General features: G+C 43.5%; 1 protein-coding gene across 2 annotated transcripts in view; it reads left to right on the top strand.

Annotated features, from left to right (window-relative positions):
* The window catches only part of Ptprg (protein tyrosine phosphatase receptor type G), a 660,978-nt gene that overhangs the window by 622,229 nt on the left and 13,739 nt on the right, over positions 1 to 25,010 (top strand). For both annotated transcript variants that reach the window (XM_038349433.2, XM_038349432.2), the window contains 10 exons: positions 307 to 398; positions 10,755 to 10,851; positions 14,835 to 14,917; positions 15,108 to 15,242; positions 16,461 to 16,595; positions 18,398 to 18,570; positions 20,357 to 20,492; positions 21,054 to 21,200; positions 23,924 to 24,017; positions 24,839 to 24,915. In XM_038349433.2, coding sequence (XP_038205361.1) covers positions 307 to 398; positions 10,755 to 10,851; positions 14,835 to 14,917; positions 15,108 to 15,242; positions 16,461 to 16,595; positions 18,398 to 18,570; positions 20,357 to 20,492; positions 21,054 to 21,200; positions 23,924 to 24,017; positions 24,839 to 24,915 — 1,169 coding nt within the window. The remainder of the gene's footprint in view (positions 1 to 306; positions 399 to 10,754; positions 10,852 to 14,834; positions 14,918 to 15,107; positions 15,243 to 16,460; positions 16,596 to 18,397; positions 18,571 to 20,356; positions 20,493 to 21,053; positions 21,201 to 23,923; positions 24,018 to 24,838; positions 24,916 to 25,010) is intronic.

Below are 25,010 nucleotides of genomic sequence, written 5' to 3'. Positions count from 1 at the left end.
TATTTCCTTTTCTGTGTAAATTCTCTTCAAAATGAAAGCAGAGGTGTAGGTGTGTGTGTGTGTGTGTGTGTGTGTGTGTGTGTGTGTGTGTTTGAAATACCTTATTTAGCCTGGCTTAAGAGCAACTCAACCCTAACAAGATCTTGATGTAAAATGAAGTCCCAGACCTTTCTTCAGAAATTAATTTCAGTTGGTAGAATTTTATCATTTTCGTCAAATGTTTATCCTATGTAGGATTTGCTTTTCCAGTGCCGTTGGTTTCATGAACATATTCTGTGTGACCTGAGTCTGATTTTCTTCCTGCAGATGACATGGAAGCCATTCCTGTCAAACAGTTTGTTAAACACATCGGCGAGCTCTATTCTAATAGCCAGCATGGGTTCTCTGAAGATTTTGAGGTATGTCTCGAGACTGGAAACTAATTTCGAGAAAGTTTATTTTTATCTCATAAGGATTTTTGACAGCGGGAACTGCATTTCTTCTAAACCTATCAGAACAATAACTCTGCCAGCTGGAGATGTCTTTCTCTTCTCACTGATGGTTTGCATCAACGTTTTCTGAATCAGATGTAGAAAGAGGGAGCTCATTTCACCTGTCTGGCCCCCTGCACATCTATGGAAGACAGGACATAGAGGTTAAGAAGAGGACAGTTACTGGGGACAGGTTTTTCTGGTTCTTCGTCTTAATCCTAAGATGAAGTCACACTGCCTAGTCACACGGTGCCACTGCCGAGCTCCCTGATTCTGTGTCATTTCTGGGCTGTGCACGGTATGGTGGAGACAGGAGGTTTGGCACCAGAGAAAGCGCTGGCTCTGCCAGAAGTGAGCTTCATAAGGCCAATCGCTCCATCTCTGCTCCCCAGTTTCCTCATCCTTAAAAAGATGGTGCTAATGTCACCCACATTCTAAAGTTGTTAGGCTAAAAAAAAAATAAATAAACATCCATGGAGTGCTGGGTTAATTATTAATTGATTGTTGTTGTTTCCATGTATATTAATCCTTGGAGAGAAGACGTGAGTTAGCATAGCCTCGTGATTTTAAGAGCTGGTGTGTAGGAAACAAGGTAGAGAACTGGCACGTCGCCCTCTGCCAGCTCTGGGTTCCGTGCCAGTTCAGCAGTGACAGGGTGTCAATGAGGAGCCATAAAACAGACTGTCCTTTTCTTGACTGAGGCGCATCCCTGGCAGCAGGGGCTGTGTGGAGCAGGGCATGCTTTCATGGCAGCTCAGCTGTCTTCGAGCTGTAGGGGTGAGTGGGTTTCTTCCTCTTTCCCTTTCTACTGTATAATGGGAATGATGGCGAAGAGCCTTTCTTGTCTGATTCTTCACACAGTTGGTTATGGGGCTCAAATACAAAATGGGAAGGAAGCAGTCAGGGACCGTCATGGACACATCCAGCTCTGAGGCGCAATTATCTCATAGGAACAATGAGAAAAATGGGACCAGAACCCCTGTCTCTATGCAAATTTGGAATTCCCAGAGGTCACCAGAAAGGCAATTATATTGACATCTCAAGTTAAATCTTTCTCTGAGGTTTCAGTGGTTGTGAGTTTTACGTTGTTTTTGTTTTGTTTGTGTTTTGACTTGGCTTGCGCTTAGGTTTTTATTGACAAAAAAAAAATGATGGGAAAAGTGGTAGAGAGAAGACTGAGCAAAAGCTCATCAAGTATTTAATGCTGCTATTGTATGCTGGTCCAGAAAGGTGCTTAGTCCACGACAAAGAACATGGCTTAAGTCAAACATTTTGTATTCATGAGGACAGCAAATGTGTGTGGCGTTAAAGTGATTTAGCTCAATTGACTGTTGACTGGGTGACTGAGCAAGAATATTGAGGCATTTAACCATGTTGATGGTATTCAGGACAAACATTTATCCTCTGGAGGACAGAATTTGATCAGGATGATCAAATGCAACTCTGGTTTCTCAATTATTTATGATTTGAGACGCCAGCGCTATTCATCACAGCTGGTTTTGACACCATTTAATTATTCAAAATAATCAGCTACACCTCCGTATGCTTGATCTGACTTAGAGATGGGCTTTGCTGTATCGAAATCACGCCCGTGAACAAATCCTGGCATTTATTTGTATCCTGTGTCTACCCTAAAAATATTGATACTGTGAGCTAACAGTTTAATCACCTCTCCTGATCTTGACAGCTTCAGTACCAGGAACTGGTAGTTCATGGGAGGGGATGGGGAACCTAGGTAGAAGCAGCCACTGTGATTCTGTTACCATCTCCTGGCTCCTCCTGGGGAGAACTAAAAGCTGGAGTTGCTTCAAATCAGAATTCTGAAAAAGTAAAAAAAATAGTAAAGCAGCAACATAAAGGGGAGAATGAGACAGAATAGGAGCTCCTTTAAAACTCAGCAAAACTTTGAAGTGTTTTTAAACAAAAGCATCATTCCTTTTTGGTAATCTTGCTAAAAAAAAAAAAAAAAAAAAAAAAGGAAAGACAGCAACAAGCCCTGTGAGGAAGTAAGCAGCAGTGTAAGGGCTGTAAGGGCAGGAAATGAGATTTTATGTAGTACAAAGAACAATGAAATATTTAAAATAAACCATCTGTTGCGGTCAGAGAGTAGTAAGCTTCTGCACGGATTTCCATCACTTGTGTGGAATAACCAGGGCCCACAGTTAGCTCAGCGCATTACTTACTCCTTTACTTTATCTCGGCTCCCACTGACCTCACTTTAAAGTTGGGGAAACATTATCCATAAGAAAACCAAGATATTAGGTGGCCAGCTTCTGAAATAGTGGCAGCAGTGGTTGAGACCAGCACTGTCAAACGCCAAGTCCTGTGGTTAACCCCAGTGCCTTCCAGACTCATATAAGTAGTGTCTTATAATGAGCTGGAGTCCAGAAAAATAAACAAGCTTGCCCTTGACTCTCATGCACCTGTGCCTTGGACAGAGATGACAGAATATTAGATTGGAAAGTTGCTCATGAATAATCATCTGAGTGTCCATTTTCTGCCTCATACTCATAGTACTATAGTTTTCAATTTTTTTCATATCACAAAGATAAATAATATGACGCTGATTGAACAAGCCCTCATGTACCTCATACTGTGAGAATCTCTTCACCAATAACCATCTCCATTGGCAAGTTTTTTTCCTTAATAAAATAATAAGCACTGGAAAAAAAACAGAGGGTGTTAGGGGCCCCTCTCCTACATGTATTAGGTGAAGAATACATAATCTTTCTACTCTATAGCGATTTTAGCCCCAGTATGGCTTACAGAAATTTTACTCAACATCCAAACAGAAGCCTCAAGTTAATCAAATCACTGATCTTCTCGAGAGTACCTTTCAAGCTCATAGTCAGGCAAGGTAAAATAACTGAGTGTCAACTGTTCCCTCTCTGTACAAAGATTAATTAGAATCCCTTATCAGAAGAACTCAGTCTGGTGGTGCTGGGAGGAGACCAGAGTAGAAATGAAAAAGAAAGAAAGTAAAACAGAATTGGAGCTCCCCCACGGTGTGCATTTTGACTGGGTGTCCCAGAGAAGGTGATTCTCCTTGCGCCGTTTGATTTTTCAGCCTTGGGATCAAGAAAAAAGAGTGAGCAACTGTCATGTTTTAATAATGTTGTTACTTAAGCGGGGAATGGGAGCAGCCTGAGTAACTTTGAGTCTTTGTCTAGAGGTGATGCTGGAGAACGGTGCTGTCCAAGAAATTGTGAGCGGCCTGTAAACCTGGTGGTATTATGCCTCTCCAAGATTCTGCCGCCAGTAGCAGTCTTATTTGTTCTTCTTTGAGGCTAGCGTTTCCTGGTTCCATTCTCCTGGCTGTCTGAACTGGCCCTGACTAGTTCCCTGGGCTTCCTGGACAGTGGCATCCTAGAGTGGCTTGATTATTAAATATTAGAGTTCGCTTTCCCTGCCCCCATAATCTTAACGCAGAAGGCTTCCTAAAATGCAGTACTGGCACATTAATAAGAAGGCTACAGAGGCCCACGGACTAGTTCTTGGGGGTTGGAGGAATCAAAAGTTTAAAGGCTGGGCACAAAGATGAAGCCAGAGGTCCATGGCCCTTGACACAGTCCTCTGGGGGATGACCTCTCCTCCAATTAACTGCTGGGCTAAATGGGCACTGGTTGTTCATCTTAAATCAGGAGCGTAAGGCTCTGTCCACCTGAGCCCATGTGCCGAGGGACTAGTGGCCCCATTGTTTTGTGTCATGAACTGAGACGTCGGTGGCTGCTGATAACGGGAGACAGGGACATCCCCGAAAGGAGATGTAATGCTATACAAAGACAACTGGAGGATGGCAGAAACTGTCCCTGAAGAGCTTCTGAGCATACGGCAGACCGTGCGTTTGGTCTGGATGTTAAAGAAATGTGCTTTAAATCCCTATTACCAAGAAAAATTCTTGTTTACGTAGGGACTTCTGTAAAGAAGATGGGATAATTTCATAAACTTCTGCCTGCAAAAGAATTTTCTGTGGGGTGGTGGAAAACGGCAGCCCCTGGGAGCAAAGACCAGGGATTTGGATTGTGGGAGGGGAGAGATAAATGGCAGCCATGCCTAGGACAGGAAAACATGCCACCTCTCTAAAAAGGCATGGGTTTAAGGCTAAGATTAGAACATGAAGTGGTAGAAGATAATACCCTCCCTGAAAGGTTGGCAAAGTAATTTGGAACCCACTGAGAGGTCCCTGCCTAATGGAGTCATGCCCAGCACACAGCACTGAAAAAAGTCAGATGTGATGGCCAAGTACAAGGTGGTGGAAGTGGGAAGGCACAGACGTCCTCATCTCTGTTGAGGACCAGCTCTCTGTTGGACACTGTGCCAGCTCTGGAATAGTCATGACCGATGCATTTCATTGTCTGTGGATTAGCCCCTTAACACACCAGGTCCAAAATACTTTCCTCCAGGGCTCTTTGTTGGGTAATCTGACAGATGTGTATGCAGTGTTTGTTGGAGTGCTGTCTCAGAAAGGTAGGATAGCAGGCCATCCCATGTTCTCCAGATGACCTCTCCGCTCCACATCTCCAAAGCAGGAGATTCAGCCAATTGCATCCCCCAAGAATTCTGGTGATAGCAAATGCTAGGATTTTCATGTTTTGTTTTTAACAAATTATTTTTTCTTTAAAGCCTCTTGGCTTCTCTTGGCCCTCTCCTGTGGGTTATGTATCTGTCAATATCCAGAATATCTACTTTTAGAATTCTAGGTTAATATAGGCAATAAAATACAAGCAAGCTTCATCCTAAGCCTCTCATTAAAGTGTGAAATAGGTAAGTTTCCCATGTGCAGTCCACTGACTAGGGTCACTTTAAAAGGCTTTAACGCCTACTAAAGTCACATTAACTTTGCAATGCCAGTCTGGTAAAGCAAAGCATCATTTCAGGATCAGATGCTATTATCGGCTCCTGAATGAGCCAAGTCATACTGCAGGAATTTACAGGTGACATTATTATCCTCAAGACCAAATCTGAAGGCTGTGGCCAGACCCTGTGAGTGCTAAGAAAGTCAGATCTAGCATTACTTACATCCTCCCCTTGTTTTATGCCATTCATTGGAAGCATGAATGGAGGCAGCACATCTGGCCAGGGCTTTTAGATAGCAAAAGGCTCTGATTGCTGCCTTGAGAGACTGCTTTATAGAGCAGCCCTGGTCCGTTGTGTTATATTCTAGCTGAGTCTCAGCCTCAGTCCATGGCTAGGGTGGTCTGATCCATATAGTACGAGAGAGAAAAGAATTAATAGACAAAATGAATCTCTGACTAAAGAACTAGGGCTAAAATGTCTTAGTATAAGCTGTCTAATGACCTCAGTCTTAAAGGGGTACCTGCCCAAAGGGCTGGCTTTTACCCAGGAGCAGTGGAGTATTGACTTGTGCCTGGGATTCGTGTATACAGTGAATTAGTGCTATTGAGGATACAAATCCATTTGTGAAGTGTTTTGCCTTAAACTGGCCTCACGCTTTTAAGGCAATTTCAAAAGGTAGGTCCCCATAACCCAGCTATAATCAGCATCACCATCTTCTTGCCATTCTTAGGATAGCAGGCTCATTATTTTGTTCTCGGACTTTTTCTTTTTCCATTATGGAGAAAAGAGCCAGAGGCAGCCTTCGGGCCCTTTAAACCACTGTTTGCAAAACTGAGTCATAAACTGGAACAGGAGAGAGCAGAATTTATCCAACTTCGTAGGGGTAGGAAACAGGTGAGAATCGCCATTGCACACTTTCCCCGGAAGACGTGGACCGGATTGACACCTTCGGAGACAGCTGGGAAGACCTTCAGTTAAGAAAAGTTAAATACGAGCTTCCAGGCATTGGAACAGATCATGACCCTTCATTTTTATACCTTAGGTTATTTGAGTGCAGAGTTCCTCTTCGTGGAGAGGTGACTGCTCACTAGGAGGTACTTTGAGGTTCTGTGAGACAGTCTGCCCCCTGTATTCATTACATCACTGCCCTTGATGCAGCTGCTGTTGACACATACATAGCTCTTCCGCAGCTGCCTTGGGAAACACAATAATCTGCCATGTGTGCAATATCCCCTGGCAGTTTTGTGATTTTGCGCCTGCTCTTAGTAGAAGCGACGCACTGCTAATGGCTTCCTTAACTAGTTGGCTCCAGTATTTCTTTGTGTGTGGAGCATCCAGGGTAGAAGAACCCTGTAGTGTGAAGCGGCGGGCTGCGTTCCCGCCGCCCAGTTCCCAGCAACCGGCTAGCTTTATCCGAAATAATTACACGGAAACTGTATTCTTTTAAACACTGCCTGGCCCATTATCTGTAGCCTCTTATTAGTTAATTCTCACATCTTCCTTTGACCCATATTTAGTAATTTGGGTAGCACCACGAGTTGTGGCTTACCAGGAGAGATCTTAACCTGCGTCCATCTCGGAGAGGAGCAGCATGGAGACTCACCACGCGACTCCCTGAAGCGTCTCTCCAACTCTACTTCCTTGTTCCCACAATTCTGTTCTGTCTACTCCACCTACCTAATTTTCTGTTCTTAAAGGGCCAAGGCAGTTTTCTTTATTAATAATGAAAGTAACACATAAACACTCCTCCATCATTTCCCCTTTTTCTGTTTAAACAAAAAAGAAAGGCTTTAACTTTAACATAGTAAAATTACATGTAACAAAACAGTTATCAAGCAAGTATTACAGTTACAATATTTAAATCTATTTTATCTTTTATCATAACTAAGGAAAGCTATAACTATCTATTTATTCTTCAACTCCATCAAAGACTCCAGAAGGATATAATGCTACCTAAGTAAATAAGAAATAAGTAACTTATAAAACTCTAGAAATGACAGAGACAACTCGCTGCCTGGACAGTCACCCAAAGTTCCTCTGTACCGTTGAGGCATCCATCTTCAGCCTTCAGGCCCATAGTGTCCAGCAGACTTTTTCATGAAGCAGGAAATTCCAAAGACAGTTCAGTTACTTTCTGCTGTGTCCTGCAGAACGTCTCGCAGACTCTTTCATGAATCAGGAACCCCGAAAGACCATCTCACCTTTAGGCAAGTTTAGCAGTCCTCTTTCTGTGGGTTCCTTGTGTCCAGTTTATGCAACAGTCCAGGCAAGAGCAGTTTCTTGCCCAAATGGCTAACAAACTCCATAAGTAGCCTCTTCGATGCCCATCTTCCTCTCGAAGTAGATTGGTGCTGCCAGGAGCAGACGTGTCTCATTGTCATGAAAAACCCTAAGTTATTAAAACATTAAATGCCATATTCTGCAGTCTTTGAAAGATATGAAGAATGCCTATCTGAAATATATCTATGCACATCTAGAAAATGACTAACATGACTACAAGCTTGACTGTTAATCGATGATTATCCATTAACAACCTATATTTCCTAATTATACATTACATTCTTTAAAATGAACTACAATCACAATAGCTTAATCAAAATCAGAAATACATATACATATAACAAATTGACCTTAAAATCCATACCAATGCAAATTATTCATATCTATATCATATCCCCCTTTAAATGTAAAAGAACATTTATAAACAATATTTGGGAATGTGGGCGCAGTTATTTCTCTCCAAACTGCTTCCTGCTGAGTGGGGGCGTTGTTATTTAGGTCTTTCATGGTATAACCTGTGTGCTAGGTTCCTCTCAGTTGGCAGTTGAGTGAAGTAATTTTTTGAAGATGTTCACAGCAACCTTTCAGGAGGGCGTGGTCTATCATACCATATTGGGATAGAAGCAATCCACAGAGTCTCGTCCTCTGTGAAAACAAAAGAAGAAACTCTTTTCCAAAGCATCATGTTCTTAGATCCAAATCCTGAAGTCATACCATTAAGATGTCCATTTTGGTCTAGACTGGCAGCCCATATAATGAAATGTCTCTCTGTACTTAGCTCCTTTACAGTCAAAAAAATCAAAGAAAACACAACAAAATACATAATCCAGACTCTCTGTGAATTTTCCATTTTTACGTGGCTTATTTTTACTCTATCACTTTACTTTATTCTGTCTCTTTAAAGACTTTAGCCTTTTTTTTAGGCATTAACTTTATTTTTTATATTTTCTTCTCTCTCTCTCAAGCCTACATACATTCATCCAACACTGTGACTCATTTAAAAGTCTTTTATGTCTGAATCTGTCCTATTGTGAATCTGTAATTTTTTTACTGTCGAGAAACTTGTTTGATTTGAGCCTTTACATTGCTAAGCGCTTAAGACTCTAAGCTGTGACATTCCTAGGTCAAAAAACAGGTACTGTGAGCTTGCCACGCCCAGTCCAACATAGCTGAGCCGCTTGTGACTCTGAATCGGTTGCAGCTCTGAGCTGCAGAGCTGCGGGCTGCTCTGGATGTTGGCTCCACCTCTCTCCAATTTCAAAATGGAGGATGTACCATTTTCTACTAGCTCTGGGGCCGCCAGGTAGGAGCCGCACTCAGCACTTTAACTCTGAGACTGAGCGTGCAGCACAAAAACTCTTTTCATCCAAGTTACAGTCAAATCTGACCTGCGCAGAGCACCGCGCAGTCTGAAAACACCTCTCTCTCTATGGCGGCAGGAATCCGCAAACGCTGTCCCGCTCGCCTAAACCTGATTCCGCCATCTGCCCAGGTGCAGGCAGGGAGCAGTGAGCCATTGGCATGGTCTCAGAGTACTTTCTTTCCGATACCAAGCGGGCAAGGTTTTTAAGTGGATTTAGTGACCACGTTGGAGCGCCAATCTGTAGTGTGAAGCAGCGGGCTGCGTTCCCGCCGCCCAGTTCCCAGCAACCGGCTAGCTTTATCCGAAATAATTACACGGAAACTGTATTCTTTTAAACACTGCCTGGCCCATTATCTGTAGCCTCTTATTAGTTAATTCTCACATCTTCCTTTGACCCATATTTAGTAATTTGGGTAGCACCACGAGTTGTGGCTTACCAGGAGAGATCTTAACCTGCGTCCATCTCGGAGAGGAGCAGCATGGAGACTCACCACGCGACTCCCTGAAGCGTCTCTCCAACTCTACTTCCTTGTTCCCACAATTCTGTTCTGTCTACTCCACCTACCTAATTTTCTGTTCTTAAAGGGCCAAGGCAGTTTTCTTTATTAATAATGAAAGTAACACATAAACACTCCTCCATCAGAACCCGGCTTTTTCAGCGGCCTCATATTGAGCTAAGAGATGAGGTTTCTGTCCAGGGCCAAGGCAGTGGTGCAGAGCTGCCTCTGCTGCTGCTGTGTCTCTAGTGCAAGTTCAGTTGACCAAAACCAGAGCCAACACTTAATCAGGACAAACGATATCTGAGCCAGTCAAGACAATTAGTGGGCCGAGCATGACTGTCTTGTCAAATAGACATTTTAGCATGGAGGGTTCTAACTATGAAATGAGGCCATGCGGCCTCCAAGCACATTGCAAATCCTGGTGGTTTTGTCCTTCTTGGAAATTCCTGTGCTTCCTTTAAGACTCAAGTGAATTGCCATGTCCTATTTTAAGCCTCCCTCAGTTCCTCTATTTTTGTTCCCATATTTTTTTTTTCAGGCCTCTTCTCTGTTGATCACATTTGGCTAACAATCTTTTTTTTTTCTCTTATAGACTGTGACTTATTTAGAAAGAGATATTCTTTTGTATCTCAGCACTCCAAAATTGATACTGTTTTGTACCATCCCAACACCAGGTACAAACTGGAATAAAGTAGATGAGCAGTGAGCTAGTAAGGAACGAGACCATACCTAATTAGCACTGTTCCTCTGTTTGCGATTGTTACAGCAATTCTCGGATCTGACTGCGTTCGAGGAAGCAATGGCACTGTAGGGACTGAGCCGACAGCTATATCTGTGTGTGTATAGAGGAGGGGAGGAGTCGCACCACATAAGATGAGGTCAGATAATAAGTACCACATTGGGTGGTGTCGTCATAATACAAGCACCATAAAATGTAGTTAGACAAACCTAGACAGCGTGGGCCTGTCACTCGACATGACCTCGTGGTGCAGCGGAGATACACGGGAAGCATCAGTATTGAGGCCGTGTCCAGTGTAAAAAGGTCATCCTGCTTTGCCGAATGAAGCTCAGGGACACCGTAAAATGGCAATGTTAAACTTTGTCCCGTGTAATGTGCTGCCCTGGATCTGACTGGCTCGCTCTCGGTCTGTTTCTTCCACAGTGTTTCAGCAGAGGCGTGTGTGCTAAAGTGTCTCGTAGCTTCCCCTATCACTAGGCCGTAAGAATTCAGCTACAGCGTGGAGCATGCGTGGAGCCTATGCTGACGGAACGCTGCGTGATACGTGGCGGCGGCTCCATTTAGTTTCCAGCGTGTCTAAAACCTTTGTCGTTCTTCTCCTTTAGGAAGTCCAGCGCTGTACAGCTGATATGAACATCACTGCAGAACATTCCAATCACCCAGACAACAAGCACAAAAACAGATATATCAACATTTTAGCATGTGAGTAATCGAAACTGTCTTCAGGGGTGGGAGAATTCAGTCTTCGCGCCTCGGGAAAAGCCAAAGAGTCAGAATTGCACCACCCAAAGAGGCTGGTGTTTGAAAGCCAGTCTATCACAAGGTAGATGCAGCATGGGCATTTGCTGCCCCTGTGGGCCGTCAGAGCTCCGAGGGAGCAATAAGCTGACCGAAAGAAACTCCTCTGAGCTTTTGTATTTTCACGTGAGCTGAGGTCATGTCAAATCTTGGGAGACAAAGCATGAATATCATGGGGCTATCCTGACGTTGTTTTTAACCAGTGGGAGGCAGGTCTTTTTAATACAGATTTGGAGAACTGAATCGAATAAGCCCAACTTCAGAACAGGTTAAAGTTATAGCTACAGAGGAATAGGCTTTGAACATGGAGGGACCAATTTCATTACCTTCTGTAATAAGAACCACATTATACAGACTTTTAATTGGACTGCTTAAAGTTTGAACACTGCTATGGATAGTCTGTGAATAAAATGTTGAGATTATCTACATGCCGCTTGAACTGTCCATTCACAGGTGTTGTTACAACCACAGTCTAATGTTCAAGTATTTCTAGCAACAAGAAACTCCATGGCTGTTAACAGACACCCTTTGCCCCTGAAATCCATTACTACTTTCTACCTCTCGGGATTTGGGTTTTCTGGACAGTCCCTATGGATAGACTCACGTGAAACCTATGTGCCTGGCCTCTTAACACTTAGCATCCTTTCAGAGTTCATCCATGTTGTACTGTGTATCAGTAAATCCATTGTTAATACTCCAATTATATGCATATGGGATATCTTGCTAGGTGTTTGGATTTTATCCAACTTGGGGCTCTTAAGAACAATGCTTTTAGAGTCGTTCGCGGACAAGGCTTTTCCGTAGGTCTGTTTCCTTCCTTCTTGGGTGCATACATAGAAGCAGAGTTGCTGGTTGATGAATGAACCCGTGTTCAACTTTAGGAGAGCTGACAGGCTTTTTCTAGAGTGGCTGTGCTGGGCTCCATTCTCACTGGCAGTGACGGAGAGGTCCAGTGACCTCACGCTTTGACAGAAGCACCCTATTTTGTTTTTGTTTTTTGAGGGAGGTGGGTCTTAGTGATGGTTTGAGGTGGGAACCTCTGATGTGCATTTTTCTTGGAGTTGCCTGAGTGGTCAGTGGGATCAGTACTACATTGCTTAACACTCATTGGCCATCTGTATATCTTCTTTCGGAAGAAATCTGTTCTCATCTTTTACTTTTTCCTAGCTGAATTTTATCTCTTTACTGTTGAACTTTGTATATTGTGGTATTCCATATATTTCTGCTTATTCTTTGCATTATCTTTTCCCATTTTTTTGTTTTGTTTTGATTTTTTGAGGCAGGGTTTTTCTGTGTAGCCCTGGCTGTCCTGGAACTGGCTTTTGTAAACCAGGCTGGCCTCAAACTCACAGAGATTTGTATGTCTCTGCCTCCTGAGTGCACTACCACCACCCAGACTATCTTTCTTAATGGTGCTCTCTTAAGATCTTCAAAAGTTTATCTTCCAAAGTTTGTCAATATCCAATTTAACCTGGTGTTAGTGTTGATGGTGGTTTTAGAGTCATATTAGGAAGGAAAACCATGCCAAGTTTACGCTGTTTTCTCATCTTGAAATTTCATGGTTTCAGAAATCCTGTTTAGGTCTTTGATCCATTTTGATTGTGTTTTTATGTGTTCTGAGCTAAGAGCTATTCTTCCTTTTGTTGCATGTGGGTATCTACTTCTTCTGTGGTTTAAGATTTAGGGCTTTCTCTTCCGTGAATTGGCTCAGCTCTCTTATGGACAGTTATCTTACTGTAAGGTAATGAGTTGCTTCTGGCTGCTGGATTCTATTCCTGGTGCTGTCTGCGTTCATTCTCCTGCCAGCTCTGCGCTGCCATAATTATAGGCAGCTTGGTGGCAAAGTTTGAAATTGGAAACTAAGATTCCCCTGTTCAGGCTCTCTCATCCCCTTGCATTTTCATATGAATTTTAGCATCAACTAGAGTAAAAGTTCAACATTTACCCCTCATGACTTTATATAGCAAAGGACACCAAAGAACTGTCACAGAAACCAGTAGGATCAGGTCCTGAATGTGCCAGATTCACAACTAACATGGGGCCGGATTCTGATGGAGATTGTACTGAGTGTGGGTTGGATGTGAGAACCATTGCCATTTGAATATTGTCTTGGAGCCGTGAAGATGGATGGTTTTCCACTTAGGCCTTCCTATTTCTTTCAACTATGGTTTACACTCTCATTGCACAAGCTTTGGCTTCCTCTGTGAAATTTATTCCTGCTTTGCTGCTTTGGGGTTTTCTTTTTTGCTTTGGGGGATTTATCTATATGAGCATGGGTATATCTGCCTGTGTGGATGTCTGCACCATGTGCATGCAGTGCTCACAGAGGCCAGAAGAGGGCATCAGATTCCCCTGGAACTGGAGTCATAGACAGCAACCTTGTAGATGGCACTCCAGTCCTCTCTATAAGAGCATGAGGTGCGCTCAACCACTGAGCCATCTCTGGCCCACCACATTTTATTCTTTTTGATGTTTGTTGCAAATGAAAATGCTCAGTGTAAAGAAGTACAGTTGACTTTTGTATATTGATTGTATTTCATGAAGCCCTGTTAGACCCAGTCATTCTAAAAGATCATTTGGGGGAACCCCTTTGGGTTTATATATATTGAGTCGTATTGTTTATGACTGGAGATAGTTTTGTTTGTCCTAATTTATAAAAGAACAAGTTGTTCTTGAGTAGAACTGTTGGTCTCATCTATGTGAATGAGTAAAGAGAAGGGAAAAGGTGCAAAAAAAAGTCTTTTCTTTCTCTTCTCATCTCTGTATGAATCAACTTTTAACAGATTTTTTGGCTGACCCATTCAAGGTGGCTCAGAACTGTGAACCTTTGTTTATAGACATACCATTTTTAAGAGTCAGGCAAGGGCACACATAATGTCATCCTCAATACGCAGCAATCAGAAAGTAGGTGACAGAATACAAGAGAAAACCAATGCAGCATTTGTATGACGAACACAGGAATTGTGTTGTTTGTCTAGACAGAGTCCGTTTGTGTAGCCCTGGCTGGCTTAGAACTTGCTGTGTATATCAGGCTGTTCTCAAACTCACAAAGATCCACCTGCTTCTGCCTCCTGAATGCCACCATGCCCAACTGAAAGTTTTTTTTGCTGGAAGACCATCATCTCTGCTTGCTTTACAAGTTCAGAGAGTTGGGTTTTTATGTTCTAGCTGCTCATATTCTGTACATATTGCCTATCACACCCATTTACCCCTCATGACTTTATATAGCAAAGGACACCAAAGAACTGTCACAGAAACCAGTAGGATCAGGTCCTGAATGTGCCAGATTCACAATATAGGATAAGTTCTGGTTTGTTCCCTTCATTTGGTTCTGGGGAGTTGCCTCGACTCCAACCTCACAGAGCAGTGAAATACCCTACAGACGTTATAAACTTCATTGAAAGTCACTTCATAAAAACATTGTTTAATCTTCTTTCATACAACATATTTTGATCACTCTTTTTTTTCCTCCTCCAACTTTTCCCAACATCCTTATCCACACAGCCTCATGAGTTCTTGAGTTTTGTGTTCTTGTGTGCTCTCTCTCTCTCTCTCTCTCTCTCTCTCTCTCTCTCTCTCTCAATTTATAGTACTAGGAAGGGGATGGAAGAATGGATAATCAAAAGCCCTTGAGATTTATTTTGAAATAAAAAAATGAAATCTTGGCGTATTGTGCAATTTCTAGCAGTTTCATGAAAACCAGTAAAGACTGTTATTTATGCTCCTAGGGCCCTCTCTGGGACAGCCGTGGCCGTGCAGTGTTGGGATGGCTTTGAAGCTGTACCCAGCAGCTGTTCGTCGCAGCACCTGGTTGCCATGTGTTAAGGATGCTGCCGGTGGTTGCTGTTCTAATTCTACGATTTGTTTTTGTCTTTCGTTCTCTGTAGATGATCACAGCAGGGTGAAGTTAAGACCTTTACCAGGAAAAGACTCTAAGCACAGTGACTACATCAACGCAAATTACGTCGATGTAAGTCAGGAAAGCTCTTCCACTTGTGTCAGAAACTGGAAGCCTGTGGCAGAGGTGGGTGGGGGTATTTCACCACCACACGGAAATGCCACTCCAAACATGGCCTGTTCCACTTTGAAGGTACTTCAATTATTAACTGGTCTTCTGTGATACTACTTTTATCTCACTTTGTGCTCTGTCATCTTTGAAGGGTTACAACAAAGCAAAAGCCTACATTGCCACCCAGGGACCTCTAAAGTCTACATTTGAAGATTTCTGGAGGATGATCTGGGAACAAAATACAGGAATCATCATCATGATTACCAACCTCGTGGAAAAAGGAAGGGTAAAAAGCCTCTTTTTTTTACTCTTTTCATTTTGTGAATGAAAGTGAATTAAACACCTGCTGTGGGAAGGAAACTACACAGCTGTAGAGAATAGACCTGCTCTTTCTGCACATGGGATTGCTCATGTTCTCTGAAAGAGCTAAGGCATCACGAGTGCAAATTAATATGAAACATAGGCATGTTGTAGGGCTATACTGATGGCCTAGGCATGTTGTAGGGCTGCACTGATGACATAGGCATGTTGTAGGGCTGCATTGATGACGTAGGCATGTTGTAGAGCTGCACTGATGACGTAGCCATGTTGTAGGGCTGCATTGATGATGTAGGCATGTTGTAGAGCTGCACTGATGACACAGGCATGTTGTAGGGCTGCATTGATGACACAGGCATGTTGTAGGGCTGCACTGATGATGTAGGCATGTTGTAGAGCTGCACTGATGATGTAGGCATGTTATAGGGCTGCACTGATGACACAGGCATGTTGTAGGGCTGCACTGATGACACAGGCATGTTGTAGGGCTGCACTGATGACACAGGCATGTTGTAGGGCTACACAGCGTGTTTTAGTGCTGCAGTGACACAAATGAGTGCATTCTGTAGTATGGAAATTTTAGAGAAGCCCCTATTTGAGATGAGAAACAGTTTAGCAAGAGAAAGAATGTACAGAATACGAGACAGCAGAAACCAGGGATGTTGGGAAATGCTTGGTGTGAGAAAGACACTCGGAAAAACAGAGGCTAACGCAGATGACCGTCATGGAGAGTGTAGTTGAATGCGCTGTATTCTTAGTTTGGGGAAATGGTGCTGATCAGGTATCTCAGCACTCTTAATTGTGGAGTCCCGGTTTCGCTGGTGACCCAATCTTGTAACAAATTCCCAGCCTGGCTTCTGTAAGCCCAGCCCAGATGGCACTTAAAACTATTCTATATCACAGTCTACTCATATTTTATACAAGGTTCCCTCTTAACCTCTCTCTCTCTCTCTCTCTCTCTCTCTCTCTCTCTCTCTCTCATATCTGTGTGTGTTGATCATATTTACTGGCCCATTTCTCAGATAATGTTGGACAAACTTATCCAAAGTCATGAACGTCTTCAGAGGTCACACTAGCCTTTAAGCATTTCAGCCCATACTTTTCTCTTTTAGTTAAAAAAAATTGAATATTAGTATCTATGTCTTAATACTGTTGTGTGAAAACCCTCCCCTTTCCCTTTTTGCAGAGAAAGTGTGATCAGTATTGGCCGATGGAGAATAGCGAGGAGTATGGAAACATCATCGTCACCCTGAAGAGCACAAAAGTACACGCCTGCTATACTGTCCGGCGCTTCTCAGTCAGAAACGCAAAAGTGAAAAAGGTGTGTGCATGCTGGGTGAGCTGTCTGGAGACGCCTGCACACCAAAGGCGAATCCAAGCTTTTAGGACATTTTTCACAATTTTCTTTCTTTCTTTCTCTCTCTCTCTCTCTCTCTCTCTCTCTCTCTCTCTCTCTCTCTCTCTCTCTCTTCCTTCCTTCCTTCCTTCCTTCGAGGCAGGGTCTCAAAAAACAAACAAACAAACAAACAAAAAAAAAAAACTACAGCTCAGCCCGGCCTCAAAGTGGCTGTGTGAGTGAGTCCTTGAGTGAGTCCTCCCATCTACACCTCTGAGCGCTGGATTCCAAGCTTCCACTACACTACTAGATTTACCTACTGCTAGGAGTGCGACCCAGGGCTCTATCCACCGAACTCTGCGGCCCTGTACCTCTTTTCCCAATGTCTGTGTGTCACCTGAAAGGTATTGGCAAAGGGCATGAGACCCATTAGGGGCTCTGGCTGGCTCCTCTGTCTTCACAAACCTGGCTTCGAAAGTCGAGAATACAGCATGTCCCGTGGTACCCGTTCCTTGGTTTGTTGTTTCCTGACAACTTCACTGCAGTGTTTCCCAAAGTGTAGCCCAAGAAATTCTAGTCCTGCAAGATGGGTATTTAAAACTCATCTTCCGCTGTTCAGGAAGAATGGAAAGAGGCTGCTACATAATATGTACCCACTTTTAGGAAGGGACAATGAACACAAGTGACCATCATGTTTGAGTTCGTGTTTGGTCATGTGACTTACCCATACCATTTTTTTTTCTATGAACTCGTAGTGTTCCAAGAATCACAGTGTGGAAATACTGCTTTCAAGTTATCTCAGTTTCTCTCCCCCACAAATCCCCTGTCACAACAAGAGTCGCCACAGCAATATTTTGGAATCTAAGTAGCAGCTCAGTGAGAAAGTACAGTTGCCACGCAGTCTTGAGTCTGACAGCTGTCTGAAGCAGTGCCATTTGATTTCCGTTGGCATCTCAGGGAATGTAGTCCTACGAAAAACCCACATTTAGGCAGCTCTAAATCCCACCGATAGCCTAGGGTTAGCAGCCCTTCCTCAGTGTGGCTATGATTAGCGCTAGGCACTATTTTAAATCAGCAGCAGTACATGATCTTTATTGTTGAGCTTCTTCTGGGTGATTCAAGCCAATCAATAATCATTCTAAAATTTAGAGAGCTCCTAGGCATCCATCACGTACTTAAACAGGCCCAGTTACCCTGCTTTGATAATAGCTTAAGTAAGAGAAAGCAGTAGGAACTGAGGGTGCTATGTGTTTGACCAGTGTGTACCAAGTCGTCCACTTGGATTGGTGAGATTGGAAAAAGTTGGCTCCGAAATGGAAACCCACTGAATAGACGTCACCTATTGGAGAGAGTGACAGAGCAGGGAGGCTGGACCCAGGCTCTGTCCACACCTCCGGCTTCCCCTCGATTCTTCTAGAATGGGTGGCAGTAAGGAACCCTGGTTCAGGGTATCCAGACTGAGTGTAAGGAAGAAATGGGAATGGCAGATGAAAGCAAAGCAGACTGTTGGGCAGCAAGTCCGAAAAAGCAGGCTTTGTGGGAGAGTTCAAAGAGCTCTGTATTGTTCTAAGTCCAAAAGCCTGGTGTTGTTAAACGTTCATTCTCGGAGTGATTTTATTCTTCTCTTCTGAGCGCTGTGGATGTGGCCATGCAACATGGAAGTCGGTCACAGACAGGAAATAATTTAAGAACTGAGATCCAAGGTCATGTTTCCTGACAGCTTTGTACTATTCTCAACCAGATGCTAACCCTCAGGCTTCAAGGTGTCTTTTTACACTTTCCTCCAGGGCCAGAAGGGGAACCCCAAGGGTCGTCAGAATGAGAGGACGGTGATTCAGTACCACTACACACAGTGGCCTGACATGGGAGTCCCTGAGTACACCCTCCCGGTCCTGACCTTTGTGCGGAGATCATCAGCAGCGCGGGTACCAGACATGGGCCCCGTGCTGGTGCACTGCAGGTAGGGCCAGCGTGCAGAGTGGGGGTGTGGGCCCCGTGCCGGTGCGCTGCAGACAGGGCCAGCGTGCAGAGTGGGGGTGTGGGCCCCGTGCTGGTGCACTGCAGGTAGGGCCAGCATGCAGAGTGGGGGTGTGGGCCCCGTGCTGGTGCACTGCAGGTAGGGCCAGCATGCAGAGTGGGGGTGTGGGCCCCGTGCTGGTGCACTGCAGGTAGGGCCAGCGTGCAGAGTGGGGGTGTGGGCCCCGTGCTGGTGCACTGCAGGTAGGGCCAGCGTGCAGAGTCGGGGTGTGGGCCCCATGCTGGTGCGCTACACAGACAGGGCCAGCGTGCAGGGTGAGATGAAGCTGGTGATTAGAGCCCTGTGAACTGCACCTGTGCTCGAACAAAGCATAGAGGGAGTTTGTGTGGCCCATGTCCTCTATGAACATGGCAGTGGGGAAGTGCAGTGCAATTATGAATAACTATAATTTCGTCACACGGAAGCATTATCTGAAAAAGAAGTCAAAAAAAGAACTATGTAGCTTTGAGGAAAAACTGACTGACTTAATATCTAATTTTTATGAAATGTTCTTGGTAAGCTCCTACAAATGTAGGGAAACTGTGGGCTCCGCCTAAGAAAATTGGAATATAAATGAGAAGGTTCCATGGCATGTATTTATGACATGGATAAAACGTTCTTTCAATTTTCTAACTTATATGTGCTACATAAATGACCTCTTACAAAAACGCTTGACAAAGTTTGTATTTTCTCTTAACAACTCTTTAAAAAAATTGTCTTTCTCTGAACAAGCTAGAATTTTCTCTGAACAAAAACTCTTGAAAAAAATTGTGTTTTCTCTGAACAAACTAAAACAACTTTGGATGGTTGTTTAAATGTCTTCATTGTCTGTTTCGTGTGTTATAAAAGTGCAACCATGGTTTCCTCTATTTTAGTATTCAAGTTACTTATTCTGTGGCTAATATTGCATAGCTTCACAGCATTTGCTAAGCATTTCTGTGGGGCTCTTCTTATAGTATGCTTTAACAAAACAAGACATTTGCAGGAGCTGAGACACATCCCATGTTTAAAGCCTTATAAGAACGCTACCTTTTTGCTAGTCCATGTTGCAACTACCAATGAGAAAACTGTCTGCCAAACTGCCTGGGTACTGTGCTAGATGAGGAACCTCCTGGAGGCATCCTGCCAAAACAGGCTTGCCATTCGGCAATACAGATTCCAGATCTTCTTGGCTATCTTTTAAAATATGAATTAGGAAAATAACTACAGGAAGCTAAATTTTCTGGGCATAGCATTCTCCTTTACTAAAAGGAAAATAGCCCATCATAGAGTTTTCTACTGCTGACATTAGTTGCATGAAGCAGAGGCAGGCAGAGAAGGTTGTACGGAAAAAGGGATTTTAGTCAGAGGGTAAGTTTCCAGATTCAGTAAGAGCCATAAAACAAAATGCAATGAATGGCTGCCTGCCCAGGCCTCAGCTGACTGCATCGTGGGTGAAGATGGCTGCTGGCAGGTGCCTCCAGCTCCATCCCTTGGTTAGAACTGCAGGGAAAGCTGAGGTGGCCCCTGTGTCCCATTTGTCCTCATAGAGTAAAAGGCATTCTGTGCTCTTCATTGAGGCTAGATGGTGCAAAGTGTTCGGGCGATATCTATATGAATAGAATAGCCTAGCTCATTTCTCGTAGGCGATCAGGAAAGTGGGCTATCTCTTAGCATGGGCGCTTTTACGTTTTTTAATTCTTTCAGCCAATGGTTGAAAGCACCAGCTGAGTGCCTTTGTCTCTTCCAGCGCCGGCGTGGGCAGGACAGGCACCTACATTGTCATAGACAGCATGCTGCAGCAGATAAAAGACAAAAGTACAGTCAATGTCCTGGGATTCCTGAAGCACATCAGGACTCAGCGTAACTACCTCGTCCAGACTGAGGTAAGGAGTGGCGGTCACACAGCGTTACTATCTTGTCCAGACTGAGGTAAGAAGTGTGGCCGTCGGAACGTCCCAGCACAGGTCAGAGCGAGCTGAAGAGAAAGATGCATTCCCTTAGAACTTGAAGGAATACACGGGCTTGTGCTTGAGATTTCTGGAGATGAAGCTCTTTCTGAACCATAGCTTTCCCTCGCCGTCTTACTGTCTAGACACCAGGGTCAGCTCCAGTTAGGTCAAGTCATGCTCCTGATCCCAGGGAGTTAAGCTTACTCTCTGGCAAACACGTGGGAAAAGTTGGATCTTAAGCCCTTTAGTGAACATGTGTTTGCAGCTGTGTGCTAATTATCAAACCACCTGGTCTAGACAGGGTGGAGAAAGACAGAGCTAAAAGTAAATGATAGCTTATCAGCAAGCGAATATTGGGGTCACCATCTAGCGACACCACCAGAGAAATGCACTGTAGATTCCTGTTCAGGGAAGTGTTGAGCTCAAGTCAACCTTAGGAATGGTAGCTGTCCCCGAGCAGATCCCCTCCATGACCGCCACACCTCGTCCTTGCAGGAACAGTACATCTTCATCCATGATGCCTTGTTGGAAGCCATTCTCGGAAAGGAGACGGAAGTGTCTTCAAATCAGCTGCACAGCTACGTGAACAGCATCCTCATACCCGGAGTAGGAGGGAGGACACGGCTGGAAAAGCAGTTCAAGGTGAGGCTCTGCATGGTGCTTTTAGCAAAGACGGGGAATTGGTGGAAAATGCCCTGAATCTGGGTTATGTCTTCTCTATATCTATGCAGATGCTGAAATAGACTACTGTTTTCACTCTGTAGTGTAATGTGAAAGGAAGTCTGGACCGTGCGTGTGTGCTGATGTTCAAGCAGATGTGGCACAGTGTTTTATCTTCTTCTGAGCTGTTGATGACTTTATCTGAACGTAGATACCATCCTCTAGCCTGTTGACCTAAGATTTCCAGTCAGTTTTCTGGCCCCCAAAACACTGTGCTTCCCCCCTCAGAAGTATTCAGTAGTACTTTTATTGAGAATGGTTGTGTGAACCGGGAGTAATCCCAGCACTCAGGCTGAGGCAGGAGGATCACAAGATCAAGATCAGCTGGTACTGTAAAGTGAGAACCTATCAGAAAGAGAAAGTGGGTAAGAGAGGAGTGACTATCTGGGTACATATTGTGATCAGAATAGGCGTCTATGGGAAATCAGAAGGCCATCAGGAAACCTAAAGGAGTTGCTACGTAGTCGAGATAAGCTTCACTCTTTGTAATGGAACACAAGGTCCAGTGCTTGTTGAGACTCATGGGTAGTTGAAGGGGAATAAGACTACTGAAGTCTTTTTAAATATAAAAAAAAAATAAACCATGAGGAAAAAAAAAAAAAGACTACTGAAGTCATTGACTGTCACTTTCCAACACGGTCTTCCCATCGCCTGAGCACTTCCCCCTTTCCTAGCCCCTCCCTGCCTTTCTAGTTTTTTTGTTTTTTTGTTTTTTTTTTGTTTTGTTTTGTTTTTTGTTTTTTTTTTTTTGATTTTTCGAGACAGGGTTTCCCTGTAGTTTCTAGAGCCTGTCCTGGAACTAGCTCTTGTAGACCAGGCTGGCCTCGAACTCAGAGATCCGCCTGCCTCTGCCTCCCGAGTGCTGGGATTAAAGGCGTGCGCCACTACCACCCGGCTGCCTTTCTAGTTTTTGCACAATGTTCTGCACACAATCTCCTCACTCCATAGCAGAATGGAAGAGATGGCTGCAGTTCAGGTTTTCACGGGAAAATTTGCCCTAGACTCTGAAACCCTCATTGGAATCTCCGCTGGAGAAATGGGACAGCCAAAAGAATTATACGAAGTGGTATGAAATGAAAAACAAATCAATTTTTACTGAGTTCAATCACAACACCAATTTCAAATTTCCTGTTCTCCTCTAAACAGCCTAACAACTGTGAAACCACTGGAGGTAATTAGACGGCACGGTGTTACTTTAAATGTGAAAAGTGGGTATCACAAAGCATGGCAGACCAAAATTATTTTTTAAATTTTCCTTTGTTTTTTATTTCTGGTGTATTTGAAGATTCCAGAGTTTAGGGAAAGTTTGAATGGGAAAACAGAAGGGGACAGATTTCATCTCATTTTGGCTATCTCGACACAAATGAAAACCTATTTACATAAGGGCCAGAATAAATAATCAGAGAATAATAAGCATACCTACATTAAGAATCTAAACTCCAAAATGCTTCAGAATCTAAGCCTTTGTGATGGCCTCCGTGATGTCATAAAGGGGAGTTCCATACCATGAAATCATTGTTTCATGCACAAAAGATATGTAAAAATACCATCGTGCCATGATTCCTGTCCCTAAGATATCTAATTATATGTGCCAAAAGATACCCAAGTAACAGACAGACTGCTCCCAGACATTAGCTCTTGATCTGTTGTTTCTTTGTATACACTTTTAAAAGATCTCCCAGAAGAAAGTTTCAAAACTTGGAAAGAAGCCAGGCAGTTGGCTCTTTTAAGACACTAGCCATTTTGCAGAAACTCAAAAAATGAAAAGACCGTCTACAGCCCAGTACAGTGGCAGTAAAGCACCTGGAGAGATTGTTCTCATGTGTTTTATGCAGATAGAATGCCTGCTTTCCTTTCTGCTGATCACGCCATGTAATACAATGGTAACATTGTATTAATACAATGTAACACCACCATGTAATACATACACTTACCGGCTCTGATGTTTTCTTCAGTGGCGTTGTCACTGGTGAAGCTTAAATAACCTTCCACTCATGCCTGTGCGAGTAATACTAATTAATCACACTAGTAGGGGAATTTGTTGTGACAAAGAAAAGATTCAGCAGCACGGGGAGGATGGTAAGAAGGTTGTAAGGTGTGAAAATGACCAAAATATATTATAGACATGTATAAAAATGTCAAAGAGTTGAAAAACAGAACAGAACACAGAAATCTGCTCAGCCTATTTTCATAAACAGGAAGCGAAACACTTCTGTGGTGTAAGGTTAAAAGCCTGCCATCGACAGAAATGTGCAGAGAATCAGTTCAAGTCTTTATCTTCAAGAGGTATGATTATATCTTAAATTAAGTAATATTACAGTATAGATTTGACTCATATATGCTATTGAAGAATTGTAGACAAAATTCCCAATAGCAGTGCCATCAACAGAAAAGTCACAGTGTTCAGTAAATACCCCATGCACAGTACCTTCATTCCAGACCCCTAGGGTCTGCCAGCAGACACAAGTTAAGGACACAGCCAAGCCAGCAAGAGAAGGCCCATGAGTGCAACAAAATGTTCTTTGGGGTACAAAAATACTTATTGCCTAATAGTCTGGATGGTGATTGATACAGTCTTTCAAAGTTTCAAGCAGGCACTAGCAATTGTCCCTTGGACTAATGCCCCAAATGCTGCTCCTTCCCAGCTCATCACTCAGTGTAATGCAAAATATGTGGAATGCTTCAGTGCCCAGAAGGAGTGTAACAAGGAGAAGAACAGGAACTCTTCCGTCGTCCCAGGTGAGACATTAGCTTCGCGGTTCATTCAGTGAGCAGACATTTTAAAACTAGATTCACGTATTGTGCAAGATGTGGTGTCATCAGTCCGATGAAAGGCACGTAGAAGCAGTGACTTTAGACACCGGCAGGTCACTTGATCTATCTGACATGAAACCTAGTTTTGAGTTTCCTCAAAATGCCACCATATTTCAACTTGAGAAAGCGATGAGAAAGCTAGTATCCCTGTGGCATTAAGACTTTGGGTCTTCGATTAATCTGGACTAATTGGACTCAATAGAACTGTATCATTAAATTAACTATTGAGAGCTGGGCCCTATTGGTCTGTGGTGACGCTTGTATGCATAACTAGGACTTAGCAGGGAATACTTTGTAAACCCCATAAACACGGGCATTTATTGACCGTTGGATATTGAATATTGGTATCTCTATTGAAAAGGGTCACTGCTCTCTACACCCTTCATGCAGAGGACACTAAGATGTTGAGAGAGAAGAGCAAAGTTCAGTATATTGGCGTAGCTGTAGCAGCATCAAAAACCAGGGTCAGGTTATCAGAAACGCTTTTTCCATGTTTATGCCCTAATAGGCTATGAAAGCCTTTCCTACAGTTCAATTCTTATCCTATAGTGTCTGACCCGAGTCCCCAGGGAAAATTTCATTTTATACCCTCCTTACCAGATAACACTTAAGCTTGTTTAAATACATCAGTCGTAGCAAGGAGCTGGGGAGTCATGCCATTCACCAGAGTAGATCCTAGGAAGAATTGCGGTTTCCTTTGAACAATCAGGCAAATGTGCTGTTATTGTTTCTTTCCATATGATAAGCCGAGCGCGCTCGAGTGGGACTTGCACCATTGCCCGGAATGAAAGGAACAGATTACATTAATGCTTCTTACATCATGGTGAGAGTCAACCGTTAACACCTTTCAGCTTAATTGGCTGTATTTACGATGAAGGAGTACATACCACCCCTGGGACTGATTTCATTTTTCGAAGT

Source organism: Arvicola amphibius, chromosome 12 (assembly GCF_903992535.2).
Source record: "Arvicola amphibius chromosome 12, mArvAmp1.2, whole genome shotgun sequence".
Classification (NCBI taxonomy): Eukaryota; Metazoa; Chordata; class Mammalia; order Rodentia; family Cricetidae; genus Arvicola; species Arvicola amphibius.
Note: the sequence above shows the minus strand (reverse complement) of the source record. Positions and strands in the feature narration are given on the sequence as shown.